Genomic DNA, 21,654 nt, shown 5'->3' on the forward strand with positions numbered 1-21,654 from the left:
GCCCAGAGAGATCCCTGAAAAGTTATTGGATGTGCTCGCCCAGAAAGGGGGCATGATGAGGAAAGAGTTAAACAGGACAGAGTTCTGGGGGTCCCCAAAGTTGAGGAGACAGAGAGAAGATTTAGCTCCGAGGACAAACTGAGAGGAGGGGGTGAGGGCGGTGGATGTGGAAAGGAGAGGTCGGATTCTGGTATATTCTGAAGGCGGAATTAACTGGCAGGTGAAATTCAGAGGCAGGGGAGGGGGTCAAGGATGACTCCTCGGTTTTGGGCCCGGACAGATGGAAATCTGAGGGTTCCATTATCTGAGGGTGGGGACATTTGAGATGGGCTCTTCCCTCTTAGCAAGTCGCCATGGCTGTGACTATGACCCTAAAAGCACTAGGTATTATTTACTGAACCCATCTACCTGCCGGCCATGCCAACACTCAGTCCTCCTCACACCCTCGAGAGGTGTGGGCTAGCATCGCCGCAGCCACTCGATCAATGAGGAGCAGCGAGGGAGGCTCGGAGAAGCAGGAGGTCCCACAGCCCATCAGAGATCAACAGAAGCCAGGTCTCACCTTCGCAAGTAATACGGAACCACTTGCTGCGCCAAGTGCTATTGGAGTGTCGTTATGGGGTTCTTAAGACCCTGAGACCCCCCTCCCCCACCCTACCGCACCCCACCCCCATCGCCGCTGCCAGGACCGCATCCTTTGTGTGTCCTTTGTGTTCGCCTAACTACCTGTGGGGGGTGGGTTGAGGGTGGCAGATTCAGGGAGAGTGGGGGGTGGGGGAACCACCCCAATGTGAGCCCTTACAAGCCCCCATTTCAGGGCTAGCCCGGGGCAACCTCCACCGCACTTCCCCGTGACTAAGACAGGTGCAGTGGAAAGTTTGGGGCAGGGAGGAGTGACTCCCAAATTTTACCCTAAAGCCCTGACCTTGTGCTCAGTCTAGACCACCTCGGCCAGTTTTTCTTTAGGCGGGACAGGGTAGGGCACGGGAAGGGACCCCTCACCCCGAGGCTGGGTCTGCGGGCCCGCAGCCCAGTTCCCGCCTGCAGGGTCCCCGGCCCAGCTCGGCCTCCAAAAGCCGGAGCCCAAGGGGCTGGGATGTGGTGGCTGGTCCCCTGAGGAGAAGGGGCAGAAGAGGAAGGGTCCCCATAAAAAACCACCTCAGTCGAGCTCCTACAACCCGAGGTGGAGAGCCCTCCCAGGTCGGGGCTTGGCTTGGCTGAGGGCCCGGCCAGCCGCTCACCTCAGTCCCGGAGAGGAGTTTGCGCTGGGACCCGAACTCGCTGCAGCTCTGACAGGACCAAAAGTGGAAGAGGTGCAACACTAACCCTGGAGCAGAGAGCGGGGGGCGGGGGATACGCATGCGCCTGACCCGCCCTCAGGCCCCTCCACTGGCAACTCCCCTCCCCTCGCCTCGCCCCCCCCCCGGAGCGGGTCTTGCCCCTGCCTGCTGGTGCCGCCAAGGAAGTCTGATTGGGGTGCGCTGCCCGCGGCCCGACCTCCGCGCGTGCCCTCTGCGTGGGGCTGCACCTCGCCCTTACCTTGGCCCGATTAGGGCTGCGGTTTTGGGTTTTTACTGAATGTGGGGTGTCGGATTTTTTACTTGAGTGGCTACCCTTTGGGAAATGTTCTGAGAGGGCCTCTTTGAGGCCATGGAGCCTGCACTGCCACAAGCAGGCTTTTTTGGTAGCTTGGGAGAGGGTTATCTATTCCTGGAGGGAAAGAGGTGCCAGAGAGCATCATGTCCGTTCCTGGAGGGAAAAAGTGGCAGAGGAGTGGTTATCCTGTCAGGGCATAAAAAACCTGGTATGAGGTGGATATGTGCCAAGGCTAAAACATTCCCCAGACTCCCTTGCAGCTATCATAGTCACAGTCTGACCAATGAGATGTAAGCAGGGGTTACTGGAGGGGCATCCAAAATGTTCCTTAAAGGATGGACTGAGCTAGCCATAGCTCCCTTCCCCTTCCCCTCCCCCATTCCCTTTTTTTCTTAACTGGGTGAGGCTCTGGTGATCATTTTGGGGCCATAATGTGGCCATGAAGAAAAGTCCAGAAATCCTCAGCCTTGGACTTGAGTTGCCAAATTCTCATGTGGGAGAAATAAAACCTCCAAACTATCCTCCAATTCCCTGCCCTTGTTCCATAGTAGGTACTCCTTCCCCCAAGAAGCTACTACCCATGGTTATGAAATTTAAATATGTTAAACATGGACACGCCCCTCACCCAAATCAGGACAAAGACAGGTGGGGAGACTGGGGCCTGGTGAGGATACTTCCTGATAGTTTTCTTGCCTTCTCAGCCCAGGGTGTAGCTGGGACTGGCTGTGAGGCTCCTATTTCTAAGGCACTTGTTTTCTCACAGATTCTACCATTTAATCTATAGTAGAGCCAGTCAAGCTGCTCTATTTCCAGTTAGCTTTTTGAGTGCTGGCTGGGCAGGGGGTTGACCTGAAACACCCATGCCTTCATTTCTTCTATACTCATCAGCCCTGTTGGCCAGGAGTGTGGGGTTCTCCTTCCACTCAAGATTAAAAGACTTTCTCCAGCCCTGGTCGGTGTGGCTCAGTTGAGCGTCATCGTGTGCACTGAAAGGTTGCGGGTTCGATTCCTGGTTGGGGCATATGATTGAGTTGTGGGCTTGATCCCCCATAGGTGGCATGCAGGAGGCATCCAATCAATGTTTCTCTCTCTCCCTTCCTTGTTTTCTAAAAATCAATAAAAATATTTAATTAAAAAAAGACTTCCTCCAGGTTTTGTAACAGCTTGTACTTTATTACATATGCAACCCCACTATACCTGCCAGTTGCTCCCCACTCCCTCCAAAGTATCATCTTCTTGATATCAGCCCCTTCTTGAGGTAACTAAGCTATCCCTTTCTTTCTGGGGCAGAACAGATGGGAGTCCCTAGAGCAGGCAGTGGGCAGGGGGAGAGCTACAATTAATCATCATAGTCCTCTTACAGGTATTTAAACTTAAATCAGCACCCTTGGGGGGTTGTAAAGGGTTTTCAGAAAGGATGGATGAAGCTGCCCCTCGTCCAAGGTACAGGTTGGAATGAACTAATGCTGGTCTATCTTGGGCCTCAGAAGGTGGAGCAGAGGAGCACGTTCTGGGAGTTAGTGTGAGTGGGGCATGTCTTCCCCAAACTTGTTCTGGTGGGCGACGTTCTTCACATCTAGGAGAGTCTGAGGAGGAGGCAAGAGACGGTTGGTAAGAGCGAGTGAGGACCCCCTCTACCTCAGCCAGGAGACTGCCCCCACTCCAGTCCTCAACCACCCTGTCTCCTGGACTAGCCCACATGCAGAAGGGCCTCCATTCTCCCCTTATCTGATCACAGAAGGTGTGTGTGTGGCGGGAGTGAATGTGTACACATTAGAGGCTCTAGCCTAGGGCTTACCTGGTGGTGAACATAGGCCTGACATGGGTAACACCAGGTAGACAGGTCAGTGTAGCTGAGGACCAGTGGGTGGCCCGAGCTTTCATGGTGCTGCATCATATGGGCATTGATGTAACGGCTGCAGTAGACCTGAGGTTAGGAAGTGAATGTTGGGCAGGGATCAGCACCCACCTGTGGTTTGTTCCTGGGCCAACCTCAGCCCCATCCCCATTCTCTGTTGCATACCTCATAGCAAGACAGACACACCCAATTCTCCTGAAGTGCTCCACAGTCCTGACAAGGTTGGGTCACATCCAAGCCTGCTTCAGGAATGAGGTGTACTGCCACCAAATGGGGACACCACAGCAGTGGTGTCACGGCATAAAACATGGCCTGGGGGGGGGGGGGCATGGACCAGGTGGGTAAAACAGAGTAAGCTAGGGACTTATCTCCCCATTATATGTCCCCGTGTCATATGCTCCTACCTGGAGGTACAAATGGGTAAAAAAAATAAGGAAGCCACAGTTCCATCCACGCCCTGAGCTCACCTGGTCAATGTCCCCAAAGGCCTGCATTGGCACCGAATCATCCACGTCTTGACCCCCAGCTGCCTCTGGCAGTCTCTCCTCTTCTGGAATCTCAGACTCTGGGGCCTCCTGGATACACAGAGGCAAGAGATGTATCTGAGAGTCCTGATTCTTGCCCCTTCTTTCCCCCTACCTGGGTGTGCTGGTGGGCCTTACCTGAGCCTTGTCGTCTAGTTCCAAGGTCCTGAGATTCCCAATCAGCGTACTGAGGGATATCTGGGATGTGGCTCCTTGCACAGGTGAGGTAGGAGGAGTCTGGTTGTCAGTGCTTGAGGCTTGAGGGGTTTGGATCAGCTTGGCTCCTCCCACAGCCTCCTCTGTGGTGGTCTGGTCCAGGGTGGCTCCCCCTGTGGCTGCCTCTGAGGTAGTCTGGTTCAGTGTGGCTGCCTCCGAGGTGGTATGGTCCAGCATAGCTTCCCCCGTGGCTGCCTCTGAGGGCTGGTCCTGAGTGAGCTCCACAACAGCTGGAGTGGACTCTTGCACAGATGCTGCTGATGTGGCCTTCCCCAGGCTTTCATCCAGAATGTTCTCTTCTAGCATGGTCAGCTTCTTAGCTGACCCAGGATTGGCTGGTTGGGGTGCCTCCTTGGTGATCGACTTAGAACTGAAGGATTCTTCCTTGTCTTCGATCTCTGAAACCATGGGAGCGAGATCCTTGAGTATGAGCACTATCCCCTCTCCTGCCTCTAATCCCTGCCCTCCCCTGAGCCCCCCATTGTCCCCAATTCCCCATGCCCACTCACTCGTGGTCCGCAAGCTACGCCAGTATCTGCGATGGGCTTGGATGGTATCAGTGATTGATTCCAGGGCCCCTAACAGTGGGGGCCGAGACAGGGTCAGCAGGGGTGGCGGGTCCCCAAGGAGGGTGCGGGTACAGGCAGCCATGGACTCGGAGATGGATGCCAGGTTATAGCCGCCCTTTGTAAGGAGAAAGAGAGTGAAAGGTATGATGGAGTGTCCTCAGGGAATTTGGGAGGCAAGATATCCTGTTTCCCAATCCTGCCTCAGGGCCCTGTAAGCCTAGAAGGTGGCAACTGGGGACAAGTGAATAGAACCCACATTTGTCAGACGGCAGTACACATTGTGTGAGGTAGTTGTTGAGGGGGATAAACTGAGATGTGAAGTGCAAGGTAATAATAACCACAATAACAATAATGCTGATGGTAACACCAGTAATAGCTGCTGTTCATTAAGTATTTGCTGTATGCTAGGCCCTATTCTAAGTACCTTATGTTATTAACTCAATCCTCAAACCACACATGGTCAATCTGTGTAGGAACGTGTCTTCACAGTACAGGAACCCACACAGACGTCCCTGCCCCAAAACTAGCACAGGAACAACTGGTCTTTCTCCCCACATGAACCCCTGTCCTGACCTGGTATGGGAACCCCATTTTCTCACACTCTATAGGAAACTCAGTCTCTGCTGTTATTATAGATAAAGAAACTGAGGTTCAGAGTAGTTAGATGACTTGTCTGAGGTCCTAACAGCTGGGATGAGGCAGCGCTGGGCTCAGAACCTGTGCTGTCTGATGAAAGAGTCCATGTTCTTAACCATCACTCTGCAGTGCCACAAGCAGTCTGGGCACACTGAGACTGTTTACTAGCCGATCAATCTCTCTAGGACTCACTGTCTTCATCTGTGAAGTAGTGAAAACAAGCACATAAGATTTGCTAGTGTATCAACAGTGCATAATAATCCGAAGTTTTAGCACTTCTGCAGTGCTTACCATATGCCACGCACTCTTCCTGATTAGCTAGCCCCATCTTACAGATGAGGAGACTGAGGCCCAGGGTGGGAACACTGAATACTTTACAAAAAGTTAGTGAATTTATTTTATCTCAGGAACTTGATATAGTTCAAGTAGTAATGAAAAGGATAGGCTCTGGGGTCAGGCTGCTTGGATTCAAGCCCTGGTCTCTGCCACTATTAAATGTGTGGCCTCTGGCTAGTCACTATATCGCTCCGTGCCTCAGTTTCCCTGGTCTTGAGAGAGGAAAATGACGAGGTCAGCAGACCTCACCTCAGAAGGCTGCTTTGTCAATGAATTAATAATGCCTGTAAAGTGTCAGAAGAGTGTCTTGCACATAGTGAGTGCTCAATGGAAGTGGTCAATGCTGGTGTTATTATTAATGCCAAGTATGTGCCAGCAATCCCAGGTGGGGACACTCAAAGGAGATTTTAGGAAATTGCCCCCCGTGTTGCAGTCAGCTAACAGAAAGGATAGGACTCCAAGTCTTCCCAACCACCCCCCACAGTGGAAAGAGGGACCAAGGGAATTACCTCTAGGATTAGGATAATTCGGCCACTGGCAAGGCCCATCAGCAGGTGAGTGAGGTGGGCATAGCCCTCAGGTGACAGATGGCAGCCCCCCAGCGGGTCTCCCCATGCCGCATCAAAGCCAGCTGAGACCAGCACCAGTTCTGGGTTAAACTGAGGTAGGGAGAGAAGAAATGCATGGACATGAGGGAAGGCAGGCTTGGGTATATACTAGGTGAGGTAGATCCAGAGACACTGAGACAAGGACAAATGAAGACATGAAGATGCAAGTCAGAGAGGTGGAGACATGGGACTTGGAGGCTGGGAGACAAAAGATCAGAGCCCTGAAACCAGGAAGGGAAGATGTAGAGACACAAGACAGAGAGACATGGAGAAGATGGACAGTTAAGGACACATCAGACACAGATTTAGAGACATGAAACACTAGAAATGGGCAGATGGGGACTAGAGGCAGAATCCATAGTCGGTACTCCTATGAGACGTGAAGATTCAGCCATCAAGAGATGGTGACATGAAACACAGAGAGACAGAGATATGTCCTCACAAACATGCCCAAGGGTGAGATAAAGAGATACATGCTCCTCTCCCTGGGTCAAACATGTGATACATGTGCAGAAGTTACAAGGTTTTATATATATGGTGCCAAAGAGAAGTGTACACATACTTCCATCACAGAAAATGACAATCAAGTGCCACACACAGAAGATGGTCACATACCTGCACACAATTAGACAGTCCCATATGGACGGGACTGCACTTCCTACTAGTCATGCACACAGTTTCTCACAGAGTGGACAATAATCCACAGTCACCCCTGCACAGACACAACCGTACATGTGCCATCATTACATGGTAACAACAGTGTCACTCACACACACACACACACACACACACACACACACACACATTGTTGCACCCACAGGTGGTCACTTACACACATAGTCACACATGATTTCAGTTATACACACACAGAAGGTAGTCACAGCCATTGTGCATCAGACACATGCACACATCTGAACATGTGCGTCTGCACAGAGGTCAGAGATGACGCATGTATCAGCCTTCTGAGTTAGTCACACACATACAGTCTGCCACAGACAGACTTACAGTTTACACATGTAGACGGTGGTTACCTACAGCCACTCATGCAGAACCAGGCAAATGTATACAGGCCACCTCCAGTCAGAGATAGATACACACAAACAGCCAGAAAGATGACTGTCACACACAGCCTCCCATGTGCAGAAAGTCACAAACCGGCTGTCACAGAAAGAGCACCCATGACACAGAAATGGTAGAAACAGCCACTTGTGCAGTGTCTCACATATACTCAAATCCCTCCCCAGCTTGCACATGCAGTTCTACAAAGACAGCAGTCACTTGGGGCCACCGTCACATACAGACAGCCACTGGTGATGGTGTACATACAGGACACACAGCTAGGAACACGAAGAATACCCCGCACACCAGGAAGTCCCTCACAGTTGCACACAGAGAAGGCAGTCACATATGCAAAGGCCATCACAGCCACTCCCCCTCCCCTTTGCTGTTTGTCCCACAGGATCAGTCACCCAGAAGTCAGACACATGTGCACTCACTGCTGCCCACACAGCTGTGTCACATACATCCTGAAGCGTACCTCATAGGCAATGGGCAGCACCAGACGATGCCAGGCAGCCAGGTACTCAGAGTCCCCCATGCGAGGCCCATTCCAGGCCACGTTGACGGTGAAGCCTGTGCCTGCGGCCCGGCCCACCTGGTTGGGGGCGCCCTCATCCCCCATGGGAAAGAAGGTGCCATAATCATAGCGGTGCAGGGAAATGTAGAGCACACTGCCAGAGACAGGGTGGGGAGGGGTCCATGCTTGGTTAGCAGCCTGGCACCCCTGAAGCATGGCCCACCCACTTCCCTGGCCACACCTACTCCCTGCCCCAGCCCCTCACCTGGGGTCGTCCTCAAATATGTGCTGAGTTCCATTGCCATGATGCACGTCCCAGTCTACAATCAGGATCCTGAGGACCAAGAGCTTGTCAGTTACTCAGGACACTGGCCCTCTGGGAGAAGGCAGGGGCCAGACCACTGGGGCCTGTCTGCAGGGGCATATATTGTGGGTCGCCAGATACTGAGTCCCTAAAGTTTGTGGGTCCTATCAAAGTAAGGATGACAGTCGAGGCTGGCTCCTGAACAAGTACTCAGGGTCAGACCCCAGGCCCTATGTGGGTTAGCTCTGGGGGCTTGGGCCCTGGGTTCTGTTGGGGCCAGAAATGCTGGGAAGCGACCCTGGGTCCTGTTTCATAGCACCTGGATACCACAATGTTGGGGTCTTCTTCAAGTAAGCACTGAGAGGCTAGATCCTCAGTCCTTTTCTGGGAAGTACTGGACAACTGGACCCTTGGATATTTCTGGGTAAGTCCTGGGGGCTATACCATGGGGCCTGCTGAGTAAGCACTGAGCTGAGGGGAGGGGGGACAGGGAGTCCTTACCGCAGTGGATGCCCACTGATGGCCTGGGCATGGCGAGCAGCCACAGCCACAGAGTTGAAAAAGCAGAAACCGCAAGCAGCATCCTGCTCTGCGTGGTGTCCCGGAGGACGCACCAGGGCAACACCATTCAAAACCTGGGGGGAGGAGCAGGGAGCCAAGATCAAACCACTGCCCTCACTGCTTTCCTTCTCCTTGTCCCCTTGTTTGTTCTCTTCCCTCCCTCCCACTACCAGATGCCAGGGGGGCCCAGTCCAGTAGCCACATCCTCATGGCTGCACTTCCCAGTGAGCAAGGCCTCGGGTAAGCAGGGTTCTCCTCCTCACCCCCCTTTTCCTCAGGCCCTGCCCAACTTTCTCAGAGTAGCCTCTCTCCCTCCCCCAGGACCACCTCTCCCAGCCAGAGCCCCACCCCAAAGCAGCCATACCTCTCCCGCCAGCACAGCCTCCACAAGGCAGCATGTGGCACCAGTGGCCAGCTGGGCACTGGCGAAGGTGCTGGGGCAGATGTAGATGGAGTCAAAGCTGGCGCTCTCACGGTACAGCTCCCGGGTTCTCATTTTTTCTGTGGCCCGTAGACGAGCCACGTACTCAGCACTGGAGGCACAGAGGGGGCATCAGGAATAGTCACGTGGTTCTGTCCCCTCCAAGGCCCCTCTTGCGACCCCCAGCATCAATTCATACCCAGGCTCCAGCTCCCAGGTGGCATGTATGCACTGAGGCCCCATCCCACCCCCAGGCACGAGGGTCTGACCTATGGCAGGTGAGCAGCTCAGCGTCTGTGGCAGGACGTGCAGGCATCGTGAGACAGCGCCCAGCAAGGCCCAGCTCCTCCAGACGGGACATGATCCGTGAGACACGCTGGGGTACCTCGGGGTGTTGGCTGGGAGGTGGGGACACAGAGGTAGGGCTTAATGTTTGAGGAGGTGAAAAACCCCTGCCCACTTACACTGAGCCCAGTGCTCCAATCGCATACTTGTCCCACATGTTGTAGTGATCCATCATCCGCTGGTCATAGACCAGCCCTGTGCGAGACTGAAATATTGGCCACATTGGTATTGGGAGCGCAGGGGGTGGCCATGGTCCCTCCTCTTCCTCCTCCTCATTGTCCCCATCCTCGTTGTCCTCGTCCAGGGAGTCACCTGCAACGGGAGACCACACTCACCCTACTCCCCCGCCCTGGGCCATGTAATACTCAGGAACTCAGTTTACTCAAATGTAAAAAGGGGTGGGAGGCCTAAAACCAGGACCCAGTGAGAGAGAGGGACTGACCCTCTCCCACCAAGGTAGGCCAGGAAAGTCAGAGTAGGTTCTAGAAGACAGTCTCGTCCCATGGCTCATTCCATCCCTGACCCCCACCCCCATTAAACCCACTCCCTGCCTCCTACCTGATCTCACAAGGATCTCCCAGAAGGGCGCCAGGGCTTCCAGAGTGCAGGACAGTGATGACTGGGCACTGGAGGGCAGGGGAAGGGAAAGAGTGACCAAATGGCCCCAAGGTGGGCAGTGAGGGTCCCACTTTCTCCCCCCACCACCTGAGCTTACCTCCGGCAGGGGGCCCCAGGGGACTCCAGCATGGGGCAGGGGTCACCCAGAAGGGTGTGGAGTGAGGCGCTGACTCCCTCAGCCAGGGAGCGAAGGTTGTAGCCACCCTAGGAGAATAGGGTGAGGGGGTTAGGGAAGACCCAGATGTTACCAGGGAAGAGTAGTAGTAACATGACCACTAGGGTGCTGACTACATGTTGAGCAACAAAGAATTTAGAGGGTGACTTCCTTTCCCTCACTAAACAGTGCTATGACATGACTACTACTACTATCACACAAGTCCAGTGACTTAGGCGAGGCTGTCCAGTTAGGAAGCGGAAATGCTGGGACAGGAACTCATGCTGGACTTGAAAGCTTTGTTATTACGTCCTCTAGGATTCATGGCTCAGAGATGAAGTGAGTCACTCACCTCCAGAGACAGGATCAGCCTGCCTCCTGCCAGACCCATGAGCAGATGGGTGAGCTGGGCAAACCCTGCTGGAGTGGCGGCCATTTCACCCTGGGGAGACATAGAGGGTCAGTCTGGCTCCAAGTAGCCCCCTTCTGCCTGCCTGCCATTCCAGAGAGCCCGCCTTACCTTGGGGTCTCCTTGGAGGGCATCAAATCCAGCGGCCACCAGGACCAGCTGGGGCTGGAACTGAGGGGGGGAAAGGACTGCATGAGGCCACCTGTCCTCATGGCCCACCCCTCACTGTCACCCTGCACCAAATCATCCCAGACCCCCGGACCTCAAGGGCGACCGGCAGCAGGATTTGCAGGAAAGCAGCAATGTAGTCGGCATCTCGCATCCCAACCTGCAGACAGAGGCACACGATGGTGAGATGGGACGTTCTGCCCTCTGCCTTGAACCACTGAAGGGCAGGGGTGAGCTTCACTCTGGGGGCAACAAGTGGGCAGACACTGACCTGGTTCCAAGGCACATTGATGGTATATCCCTGGCCTTGGCCAAAACCTGTGGTGGACCAGTTAGAGGCCTTCAGGTGGGGCCAGAAGCGACCCTGCTCATAGCGGTGGATGGAAAAATAGAGCACACTGGGGGCAGAGAGAAAAAAGAGATTGGGGGATTGAGGAGTCAATGCACCAGACACTCCCAAAATACAGCTACCACAGTTGGTTCAACCACTCATTCATTTTCTCATTGTTTTCCCCATTAAATATTTAATTCAAACATTCATTCATTTTTTCATTTGTTTACCTATTATGTCACTCACTCATTCATTTCATGTCTTACTGGAACTCCTCCCTTGGCAAACACTGCTGCCCCCTCAATGCCTACCCAGGTCTAACTCTGAGATCCCGAGAGCTAGTGGATCTATCTCAGGCCCCAAGAGCTCCTTACACCATGGGGACACTAGATCATGCCCACCCACCCACCTGTCCCTGTGTCCAAGGTGGTAACAGTAGGACAAACCCTGTGACTTTGGGAGGCCCACAGGGAACATGGGGCTTTAAAATGGTGGGAGCCAGCTAAGGCTGCCCAGAGCATCAGGCTGGGTTGGGGAGCTTGATGTTTCTCCTAAATAAAGTGGGAAACTGGGAAGTTAGAGTTAAGAGCTGGTTCTGTGTGTAGAGCTAGAGTGGGGGTGCTGGCTAGGGCTCCATGAGGCCAGTGAGGGGACAATTCCTTCTTCACAATACCTTACAGGCCACCTCTAGTACTTCTTTTATTGTGTAGGTGAGAAACAGAGCACTCAAAGCAGTGAGGGGGATTGACACACAGAACAGATATTGAAAAGACACAAAGGTCCCTCCAGCAGGCTGTGGGAGGGCTTAATCCTGATTGAGGCAATCCAAATGAATAATCTCTTATCCATCCATCCATCGGTTCATCGCTCCCTGCCTTGTTCCAGGAAGGATTTAAGGCAGCTTTCTCCCTTTTTTAGGGAAATGTATGACAGTCCCATTTTAATGAATGTTAACAATGTAGTTGTACAATTTAATAAAACTGACATAAAAAGATTTATGAGATGAAGAAAATGTATTGGGATTAGGGAATGAAATTTATATTAAACCTCTGGTATTGAGTAGGTGGGGAAATGATTGGGTTTTATTTTATTTTTACTCTGATAGGTAAATACCAGTTCTAAACTTTTTTTTTTTTTTTTTTACCTAAGTTAGCCATTAAAGGAAGAGGAATACCCCATAGAACATAAAGTTTATTATCAGGGGGAGAAAATAACTAAAGAAAAGATTTGAAGAAAGGCAACCCCACAAGAGAGCCACCAGAATTAAGAGAACTAACACCCAGGAAACTAAGCTTATAAAGCAAACAGAATGAAGTTTTAAAATAAGTTTGACTGGCCCTGGCCGGGTAGCTTGGTTGTTTAGAGCATCATCCTGATATGCCAAGGTTGCGGGTTCAATTCCCAGTCAGTGCACATATAAGAATCAACTAATGAATGCCTATATAAGTGGAATAACAGATCAGTATTTCTTTCTCTCCCCTCCTTCCTCTCTCTCTAAAAGTCAATAAATAAAAAGGAATCAACCAATGAATGCATAAATAAGTGGAACAACAAATCAATGTCTCTCTCTCTTTCCCTCCCCCTCTTCAAATAAATAAAAATTACAATAAATAAATAAAATAAGTCTCACTTCCAATGAAGGAATGATGAACTGATAGCACAGGTTTACCTCCCCACTCTGCTACGATCCCAGTCAAAAGACATTAAAGGAATGTTAAACAAGTATCCACACAGAAAGACAGAATGGGAGAAAGGATTCAGACAATAAGAGACTTGAAAAAAATCCCTGGAAAGTACTTTGAGGCTCCGGGGGCCCAAGGGGATGACCTGGGGTTTCCCTTCTGGAGAAATCAAGCACAATTCCAGGTCACTGCACACAAAATCAGTCCTGAATAACCAGCTCACCCAATGGCCCATTCACTAAGTTTACTTCTTTCTTTTAACTACTTTGCTTTAATTTTCATTGTCTTCATAATAGTCTTTTAAGGACTGTCCAACTTGTCTCCACCCCAAAACCCTGCTGTTGGAGTTAAGAGACAGAGAGATGGGGAGAAGGGAGATTGAAGGGCATGGATAAATTCTTTTTCATTTATACAAACCAGATTACTCAGAAAGGAATGAAAATCACACTGACATTAGACATCTGACAGCAACACCAAATGCTAGAAAATAATAAAGCAATGTCTACAGAACAGCCAATCTAGATTAGATAATGAACCATGGGAGCTCAGGATCTATGGGGAGAAGTGGATTCTACACAGTCTGTTCGACAGAAGACTAGATAAACAAAAATTACTTAGTAGTGTCTCCTACTGAGAAGGACTAGTTCAATCACTTTCTGCTGGAAGGGTAAGCTGGTGCTCTTTCTGGAGAAAAATCTGGCAGCAGATCCCAGACTTTCAAGCATGCCAACCCTCTGACTCAGTAATCCATGACTGGAAATTTATCCTATAGATATACTCAGAGAAGTGTAAAATTATATATTTCCACTAGAGGCCCGGTGCACGAAATTCATGCAGTGTGTGTGTGTGTGTGTGTGTGTGTGTGTGTGTGTGTGTGTGTTTGGGGGGGGGTGTCCTTTAGCCCAGCCTGCACCCTCTCCAATCTGAGACCCCTCGGACATCCCTCTCACAATCCAGGACTGCTGGCTCTCAACTGCTCGCCTGCCAGCCTGATCACCCCCTAACCACTCCCCTGCCAGCCTGATCAACACCTAACTGCTCCCCTGCCAGCCCAATTGCCCCCAACTGGCCTCCCCTACCGGCCTGGTCATCCCCAACTGCCCTCCCCTGCAGGCCTAGTCACCCCTAACTGTCCTCCCTCCCCTGCAGGCCCGGTTGACCCCAACTGCCCTCCCCTGCAAGCCTGGCCCCCCCCAATTGCCCTCCCTTGCCGGCCCAGTCACCCCTAACTGCCCTCCCTCCCCTGCAGGCCTGGTTGCTCCCAACTGCCCTCCCTTGCAGGCCTGGTTGCCCCTAACTGCCCTCCCTCCCCTGCAGGCCTGGTTGCTCCCAACTGCCCTCCCTTGCAGGCCTGGTTGCCCCTAACTGCCCTCCCTCCCCTGCAGGCCTGGTTGCTCCCAACTGCCCTCCCTTGCAGGCCTGGTTGCCCCTAACTGCCCTCCCTCCCCTGCAGGCCTGGTTGCTCCCAACTGCCCTCCCTTGCAGGCCTGGTTGCCCCTAACTACCCTCCCCTACTGGCCTGATCACCCACAACTGCATTCCCCTGCTGCTATCTTGTGACCACATGGGGGCAGCCATCTTGTGCAATGGCCTGACGGTCAATTTGGATATTACTGCTTTATTATATAGGATACTTTTCACTGTAGAATTGTCTGCAATAGCAAAACCTGGGAAGCATCATACATGTCCCGGAGTTAAATGACCAGAGGTACAGCCATACAATGGAATTCTGTACAGCCCTTACAAAAAAGAAGGTACCTGCTGTTAAATGCGAAAAGCAAATTGCCACAGACCATGTAGAGCAAGCATGTCAAACTTGCAGCCCACAGGCCACATGCAGCCTACAATGAATATTTTTGTGGCCCAGCCAATATAACGGTATGTAAGAAACATTTAAATAAAAATTTTGTAACTTAATTTTTACAATATCCTGTTATACATAATTATTAATTATGAACTACAATGTTCGCTAATGACTGATTACTATAATTGTGTTGCATTCATTTCCCTTATGTGCCTTACACGCAGGTGCACCATTTCTCTCCACTAATACTAGCAAGCGAATATTTTAGCAGCCAGTTGCCACATCATTAGTCTTGTACTGACTTGTGTGATGTGTGCAACAGGAAATATTTTGCTTTCGGAGAACAAGAAAAATAGTTTTATTTGCGTTACGGTTATTAATTTGTGCAGTTATTTAGTGTCTGGTAAGTTAATGTACAAGAAAAAATATTAATTTGTATTAAAATGTTCTACTATTTTATGTTAACGACAACTCATTTATTTCAGCCCTTTGTATTCAGCATGTCTCTACCAAAATAAACCTATGTTTCTATGAAAATTGAAGTTTTTGTTTTGTAAACTTAAACCTTGTTTATTTGGCCCGTGTTAGCCTTTGAGTCTGACACGCTTGATGTAGAGGATTACCCCATTAGGCAGTGTATTAATAATAATGATAATGAATTTATACATCTATATGAAAAATTCCATAAGGATATAACATAAACTATCAACAATTATTTTTGAGGTGATGGGAATTATAGGAGAGTCACTGCTATAGACAGTTCTGTATTATTTTTTATAAAAATTTAAAATTGATTTTAGAGAGAGAAAGGAAGAAATAGAGAGAGAAATACCAATGTGAGAAATATCAATTGGCTGCCTACCACATGCACCCTGACCAGGGGTATGTGCCCCGACCAGGAATCAAACCCACGCCCCTTTGGTGCATGGAATAATGCTCCAACCAACTGAGCCACACCAGCCAGGGCTTCTTTAATTTTTTTTAAGTTGTGTTTTTATTGGTTTTAGAGAGAGAGGAAGGGAGAGAGATAGAGATTGAAACATTGATCAGCTGCCTCCCACACCCCCCCGCCACTGGGGATTGAGTCCGAAACCCAGGCATGTGCCCTGACTGGGGATCAAACTGGTGACCTCTTGGTTCATGGGTCGACACTAAACCACTGAGTCATACCAGCTGGGCTTATTTAATTTTTTAAATAAATAATTTGTAGTAATCATAATTACAAAATATGATGTAGTAATTTGAGGTTCACTCCAGCTCCAGGGTAAATTAGTAAGCAAGATTTCTAAATGTTTGTGGAAGCAAATCTCATTTCTTCCCATTCTTTTCTGTGCGAACCTGTATGTCTCAGTTCACCCATTTCTAAAATGGGGAACTCAACAGTCCCTGCCTCAGTGAAATTAAGAGGGCAGACACGCAGAAAGCAGCACAGAACCTGGTCCCAGGGCAGGCCCAATGTAATGTGAATGCCTTCCCTTCCCTCCTGGCCCCTTCTGGTTGGGCCTCTAAGGGTGGAGGGTGGCTGGGAATCTAGCATCTGAGGTGGCATGTGGGGCCATACCTGGGGTCCTTGTCAAAGGTAAACTGTGTTCCTTGACCATGGTGCACATCCCAATCCACGATAAGGACCCTGTGAGCGGAAGAGAGGGGGGCACTGTATAAGATAATCCAGGTGCACCTGGGGGAAATGCCCACACCAGGCTACCCCACCTGTGCCACCCCCATCACCCTTGCCCTGCTATTTGCTGCTGACCTCTGAATGCCATGCTTCTGTTGAGCATAGCGAGCAGCCACGGCCACATGGTTGAACATGCAATATCCATCCATAAGACTGTGCTGGGCGTGGTGTCCAGGAGGCCTAGGCAGGACAGGGAAAGCCACAGATTGGGGGTTCCTCCTCTGCAGAGGACTCTCCCTTGCTCTCTAATCCTGTTAGACCACCAACTCCCCCAGTGCTGATACGTGCCAATCTGCCAGGAACTGAGTAACTGGGGACTTAGACTCTCACCCCCAGTTTTCTGTTCACTCTTTGAAGGAAACTTGATAATGTTTCTTAAAATTATCAGTGTATACACCTTCACACCCAGTCATTTTGCTCCTGGGGACTTAGCCCACAGCTTATATAGCAAAAAGGGTAAAATCACATGTTTATAAACGGACAACAAAATTTGCTGCAGCATTTTTTGGAAACAGTAAATGATTGGGGAGAACCAAAATGCCCAACAGTAGGGAGCTGGTTAACTTACTGTTGCACAGTGGAGTTCTACATGGGTCTAAGCTGTACAGTTAGAGAATAGCTTTTCGAAATGTCTAAGTGGAAAATGCATGGTATGGAAGGGAGCATCTTGAATGCTGGAGCGCTCCCCTAAAATAGGGGAGGCAGGAGAAAGGCTCCATCTTCTGCCTTTCATCAGTTCTGGGATGCCAACAATGATAAGATGCACTGTGATTTTTACATGCCAACAACAAAGCAGAAAATGCTGCCAACTGAATGCTAAGATGTCACTGTTTACAAGATGCATCTGAATTTCAAGATGTTACCAATATGAAAAATATGCATCTCAGAATCAACGAAATATGGTATTTACTCCATGAAAATGCAGACTATTTCTGGGGCACACGAGTTACTAGTTACAGTGACTACCTCCAGGACAGGAACCATGTGTCTGGGGAACGGGGGTGGGAGGGAGACTTTTTCTTGTATGCCCATTTGTATCTTAAGCACGTAAATACACTACCCATTACAAATACACTACCCATTATCAATACATTTTACACTTGAGGGAAGAATTTTTTTTTAATGTAGAAACCCAAATGCTGGCAGGTCCTACCTGACAATAGCCATGCCATTCCGGATTTCAGCCCCCAGGATCGCATCCACCAGCCTGAGGACAGAGCCTGAGGCCAGGCAGGCACAGGTGTATGAGTTCTGGAGAGACAGTGGGGAGCCAGAGAGGGAGTGAGGGAGAGACCAGCCCTGTCCACTCAGTTGCTTCCCCTAGGGTGGGGTAGGTGTGGGGATGGGCATGCCGTCACAGTTCTCATCCATACCGGATGCAGATAAACTGAGTCATAGGTGTCTGCTAGGACGCGGAGTTCTCCCTCATTCATGTATTGGGTTGTCTCCATCAGATCTATATATTCTAGGCTGGGGATACAGACAGGGAAGATGAGATTCAAGGGCCTGCCTCCCTCCATGGCCCTGAGCTGGGGCCCTGTTTCCTCCCCAGCTAAGCCCTTTATGCACCAGACCCCTGGACAAGTCAGACTTCCTCAATTACAAGCTGTTTACACACCAGATTGTAATAAGAACAATAGCTCATCAGGCTGATGATGTCAGGCACCATTCTAAGCACCCAACATATATCAAACCCTCCTGAGGAACTTGTATTTACCAGTCCCTCAGTTATTGGCAATGACAATGAGATTCAGAGAAGTTCAGCAACTTGCCCAAAGCCACAGAGCCCATGAGCTTCGTTCCCAAAGCATCCAATCTGCCCTGGTGGGCCCAGGCTAGCCTCCTCCCCGTCCCTACAAGGTTACTAAGAATTCACCTGTGAACCAACATCAGCTCCTCCTTTTCAGCAAACCGGGCCTGAGGAGACACAAGGAACAAAGGGCTAAGGTACGGCCCCAAACCAGGTCCTGCCAGCTCCTACCCTCCACCCAAGGTGCTGGCCGGGGAACTCACCTGAAAGGACACACAGCGGTCCAGGAGGCCCTCCTGGATCAGCTGCTCCTTGATGGCATGGAGCCGCTCGGGGCCTTCAGGGAAGCTGGGTTGACAGAGATAAGTCACATGAACACATAGACATATACAGGGACACTGGTGAGCAACACAGCTGGTCCTGCATTCTTCTCCATCCAACAATGCACACCAGAAACTTCGAAGTACCTGTTGGCTCTGTTCTCACAATATATCCAGAGCCTGCCCCTCTCCTCATCACCCCCACTGCTGCTACCATAATCGGCTACCTGAGTTACTACAGTCAGCTCCTTATTGGCCTTCCTACTTCTTTTTAAAAATATATATATATATATTATTGATTTTTTACAGAGAGGAAGGGAGAGGGGATAGAGAGTTAGAAATATTGATGAGAAACATCGATCAGCTGCCTCCTGCACACCCCCTACTGGGGATGTGCCCCACAACAAGGTACATGCCCTTGACTGGAATCGAACCTGGGACCCTTGAGTCCGCAGGCTGATACTCTATCCACTGAGCCAAACTGGTTAGGGCCGGCCTTCCTACTTCTGCCCTCACTCCCCCAACAGTTCTTTCTTCCCACAGTAGGCAGACATTGGTTAAAATCCAAATCAGATCATGTCCCATCTAAACTCAAAACTTTCTCATGGCTCCCATCTCATCAAGTCACGTACTGTTCAGCTAGCTTTCCCCGCTGCCTACACACTGCTCCCACATTATCTTCATAACTCACTCCCTCACCTCCTTCAGATATCAGTGAGGCCTTCCCTGACCATCCTATTCCAAACTGAAGAGTTCCTCCATTGTTCTTTTTGCTACTCTCCCTCCTGCTTCAGTGTTTCTGCGCATCACAGAACTTTTGTTTCGAACACACTGTATCATTTACTTTCTTTTACTATCTGTTTTCTCCCTCAAAATTGTAATCTTCACAAACACTAGGGTTTCTTTGTTTTGTCTACTGCCATGTCCCTGAAGTCCTTTGCCACTCTGAGTCTTCCATTGGGATAGAGGAGATAGATACTGAACTGGTAAACACGTAAGTATAATGAGCAAACAATGACATGAGCTAGGAAGATCTCAAAGATCAAGTGTATGGGGTGGGGGGGGAGTAGCCAAGCATAGCCCTCTCTGAGAGTCTCCTTGAGATGTGAATGTTAACTGGGAGAAGAGAAGGCAGAAACAAATCTCTGTAAAAGGGATTAGCCAGGGCAAAGACCCGGAGTTGAGGGAATGCCTGGCATGTGGGAAGAGCAGCAAGGGATCCAGTGTGAGTAAAGTGAAGTGAAACGAATGAGGAAGAGGACTGGCTGATGAAGTCACCAAGGTGATGTGGAGCCAGGTCACGTGGAACCTAAGAGGCCAAAATGAAGAATTTAACCTTTACCTTGAAGGTAATGGTCTGTCCTTGAAAGATTTTAAGAAAGAGAACATCATCTTGCACATATTTTTTTAGGCTGCTGTGTGGAAAACAGACAGCATGGATGAGAGTGGAAACAAGTGAGGGGGCCTTTGCAAGTTTAGGTGAGTGATGATGGTGGTGGCAGTGAGGAGAAGTCAGATATGGGAGACATTTTGCACACAGAGACAAAAGAATTTGTTGATGGATTACATGTGTGAGCAAATGGGAGGTGTAATTCTTCCGTTTCAGCAGAAATGTCTCTTTTTCAAGCATACCTTCTGGGAACACCGGATGCTAGTCTAAAATCCTTATTAAACACTTTTGAAGCCCCTGGTCTTAAGTCCTCCCATATTAAACACTTCATTCTGCTGTTGGCTGTTTAATGATCTGCTCTCCTACTCACCTATCAGCTCCTTGAGAAGGGACCCTGTCTGTCTTGTCCAACACATTTGTATCACCAACTCCTGGCACACAGCAGGCACTTAATAAATGTTTGCTGGCTAATGAAAAGAACCCCTTCAAACCTGAGCCCCACCTCCCTAAGTCATCTGCTGCCAGTCTCTAGGCTAGTGCAAGAAAGGATCTGTTCTTGCTAATGGCTCTAAGTGTGCATATTTGTGTGGTTTGGGGACAGCTGGAGGAGTCAAGTCTTACCTGTCATCCCAAAGGCAGTGGAAGTCATTTAGCTGCTCATCAAACACCAGGCCAGTACCAGAGAGTGTCTTGGTCTCAAGGGTCAGATCCTGCAGGGAAAAAAATGGGAGACACTGATCCATTTAGGGCCTGAGTCAGAGGTAACATCCCGTAATGTCCAAGATGGAGAACCTCAGGGTTTTGATAGTCACAGAAGGCTAAATTATGGCCAGGCCTCTCTCACCAGCACTTGTATCCCCTGGATTAGTTCTTGCTCTGCTGCTTGGCTGAGCTTCTTCATTCTGCCTTTCTTCTTCACCTCTGCTAGTCTGGGGCTGGAGCGGAGTCCAGTACCTTTCTTAACACCTGGCTTCTGCCAAACAGAGAGAAAAGTCAGAGTCCACTGCACGGCCCACTGCTCCCCTTCCCCCTCATCAGGACGGATCTGGGGCCTCACCGAGATGATGCTGGAATCCTGGGGGGGCGTCTGGGGGCTGTGTATACTCCTTCGCTGCCTAGTTGTGGTGGAATCCTGGCCGGTGGAGGTCATGGTCGGGGAGACTTCACCCCTGACGCGGTTCTGGGGGGTGCGGTGGAGGTGACTGAAGGGACTAGGTATCCTGAGGACCCTACACCCCAGCCTCCTCCCAGGCCCCGCCTCTTATGCTATCCTATCACACACTGCCTTCCAAAACTCCCTCTCTCTCAAGGCTCTCTCCCTCCACTGGGATGTCTATTCCACCTGGTCCCGCCCATTCCACTAGACTCCACCTCTTTAACACTATTCTTTCTTCTTTCAAAGTTTGGCCCTTTCAAAAAGCAATTAATCCCCCTAGATTCAGTCTATTCGAGGGCCTGATCTTTCCAACAAATCACGCCCCTTCCGCTCTACCAAGCCATTCCCCAGATTCTTTCCTTCCTCTCAGCCTCGCCCGGACCCCACCTCTTCACAGACTTGCCCTTTCCACCCAATCCCCCGGGAAAATCACCCACCCTTTCACTCAGCCAGCCCCGGCGCGGCCCCGGCCCCACTCCACCCGGCACGATCCACTTAACTCCACCCCTTATCCGCCGCCCAGCACCTTCCACTAGGCCAGATTCCGTCCCTAACGTTTCAACCAGCACCGCTCCTCAGGGGACGGCCCCTTTCCTCCACCAAACCCCACCCCCCGCCCAAACCCTACCCCCGACGTTTTCCCA

The 21,654-nt window shown here is 50.5% G+C and overlaps 1 protein-coding gene across 6 annotated transcripts in view; it reads right to left on the reverse strand.

Moving 5' to 3' along the window:
- Positions 1-2,748: 2,748 nt before the first annotated feature.
- The window catches only part of HDAC6 (histone deacetylase 6), a 19,423-nt gene continuing 517 nt past the window's right edge, over positions 2,749-21,654 (reverse strand). For 2 of the 6 annotated variants that reach the window (XM_014549202.1, XM_014549203.1), the window contains exons 2-29: positions 20,912-21,034; positions 20,699-20,830; positions 20,476-20,564; positions 18,408-18,492; positions 18,271-18,311; positions 17,768-17,864; positions 17,548-17,645; positions 16,470-16,574; positions 16,278-16,346; positions 11,171-11,297; positions 10,994-11,059; positions 10,843-10,902; positions 10,675-10,764; positions 10,266-10,372; positions 10,109-10,176; positions 9,697-9,862; positions 9,475-9,603; positions 9,149-9,317; positions 8,725-8,858; positions 8,185-8,253; positions 7,881-8,073; positions 6,245-6,394; positions 4,704-4,878; positions 4,117-4,592; positions 3,922-4,029; positions 3,620-3,766; positions 3,395-3,523; positions 2,749-3,182 (exon numbers count right to left, since the gene is read on the reverse strand). In XM_014549202.1, the coding sequence (XP_014404688.1) occupies positions 3,114-3,182; positions 3,395-3,523; positions 3,620-3,766; positions 3,922-4,029; positions 4,117-4,592; positions 4,704-4,878; positions 6,245-6,394; positions 7,881-8,073; positions 8,185-8,253; positions 8,725-8,858; positions 9,149-9,317; positions 9,475-9,603; positions 9,697-9,862; positions 10,109-10,176; positions 10,266-10,372; positions 10,675-10,764; positions 10,843-10,902; positions 10,994-11,059; positions 11,171-11,297; positions 16,278-16,346; positions 16,470-16,574; positions 17,548-17,645; positions 17,768-17,864; positions 18,271-18,311; positions 18,408-18,492; positions 20,476-20,564; positions 20,699-20,830; positions 20,912-21,004 (3,441 nt within the window). In that variant the 5' untranslated portion in view covers positions 21,005-21,034 and the 3' untranslated portion in view covers positions 2,749-3,113. The other 4 variants (XM_014549200.1, XM_014549201.1, XM_014549206.1 and 1 more) reach the window with 4 other exon arrangements.

This window comes from Myotis brandtii, unplaced genomic scaffold (genome assembly GCF_000412655.1).
Source record: "Myotis brandtii unplaced genomic scaffold, ASM41265v1 scaffold5384, whole genome shotgun sequence".
Lineage (NCBI taxonomy): Eukaryota > Metazoa > Chordata > Mammalia > Chiroptera > Vespertilionidae > Myotis > Myotis brandtii.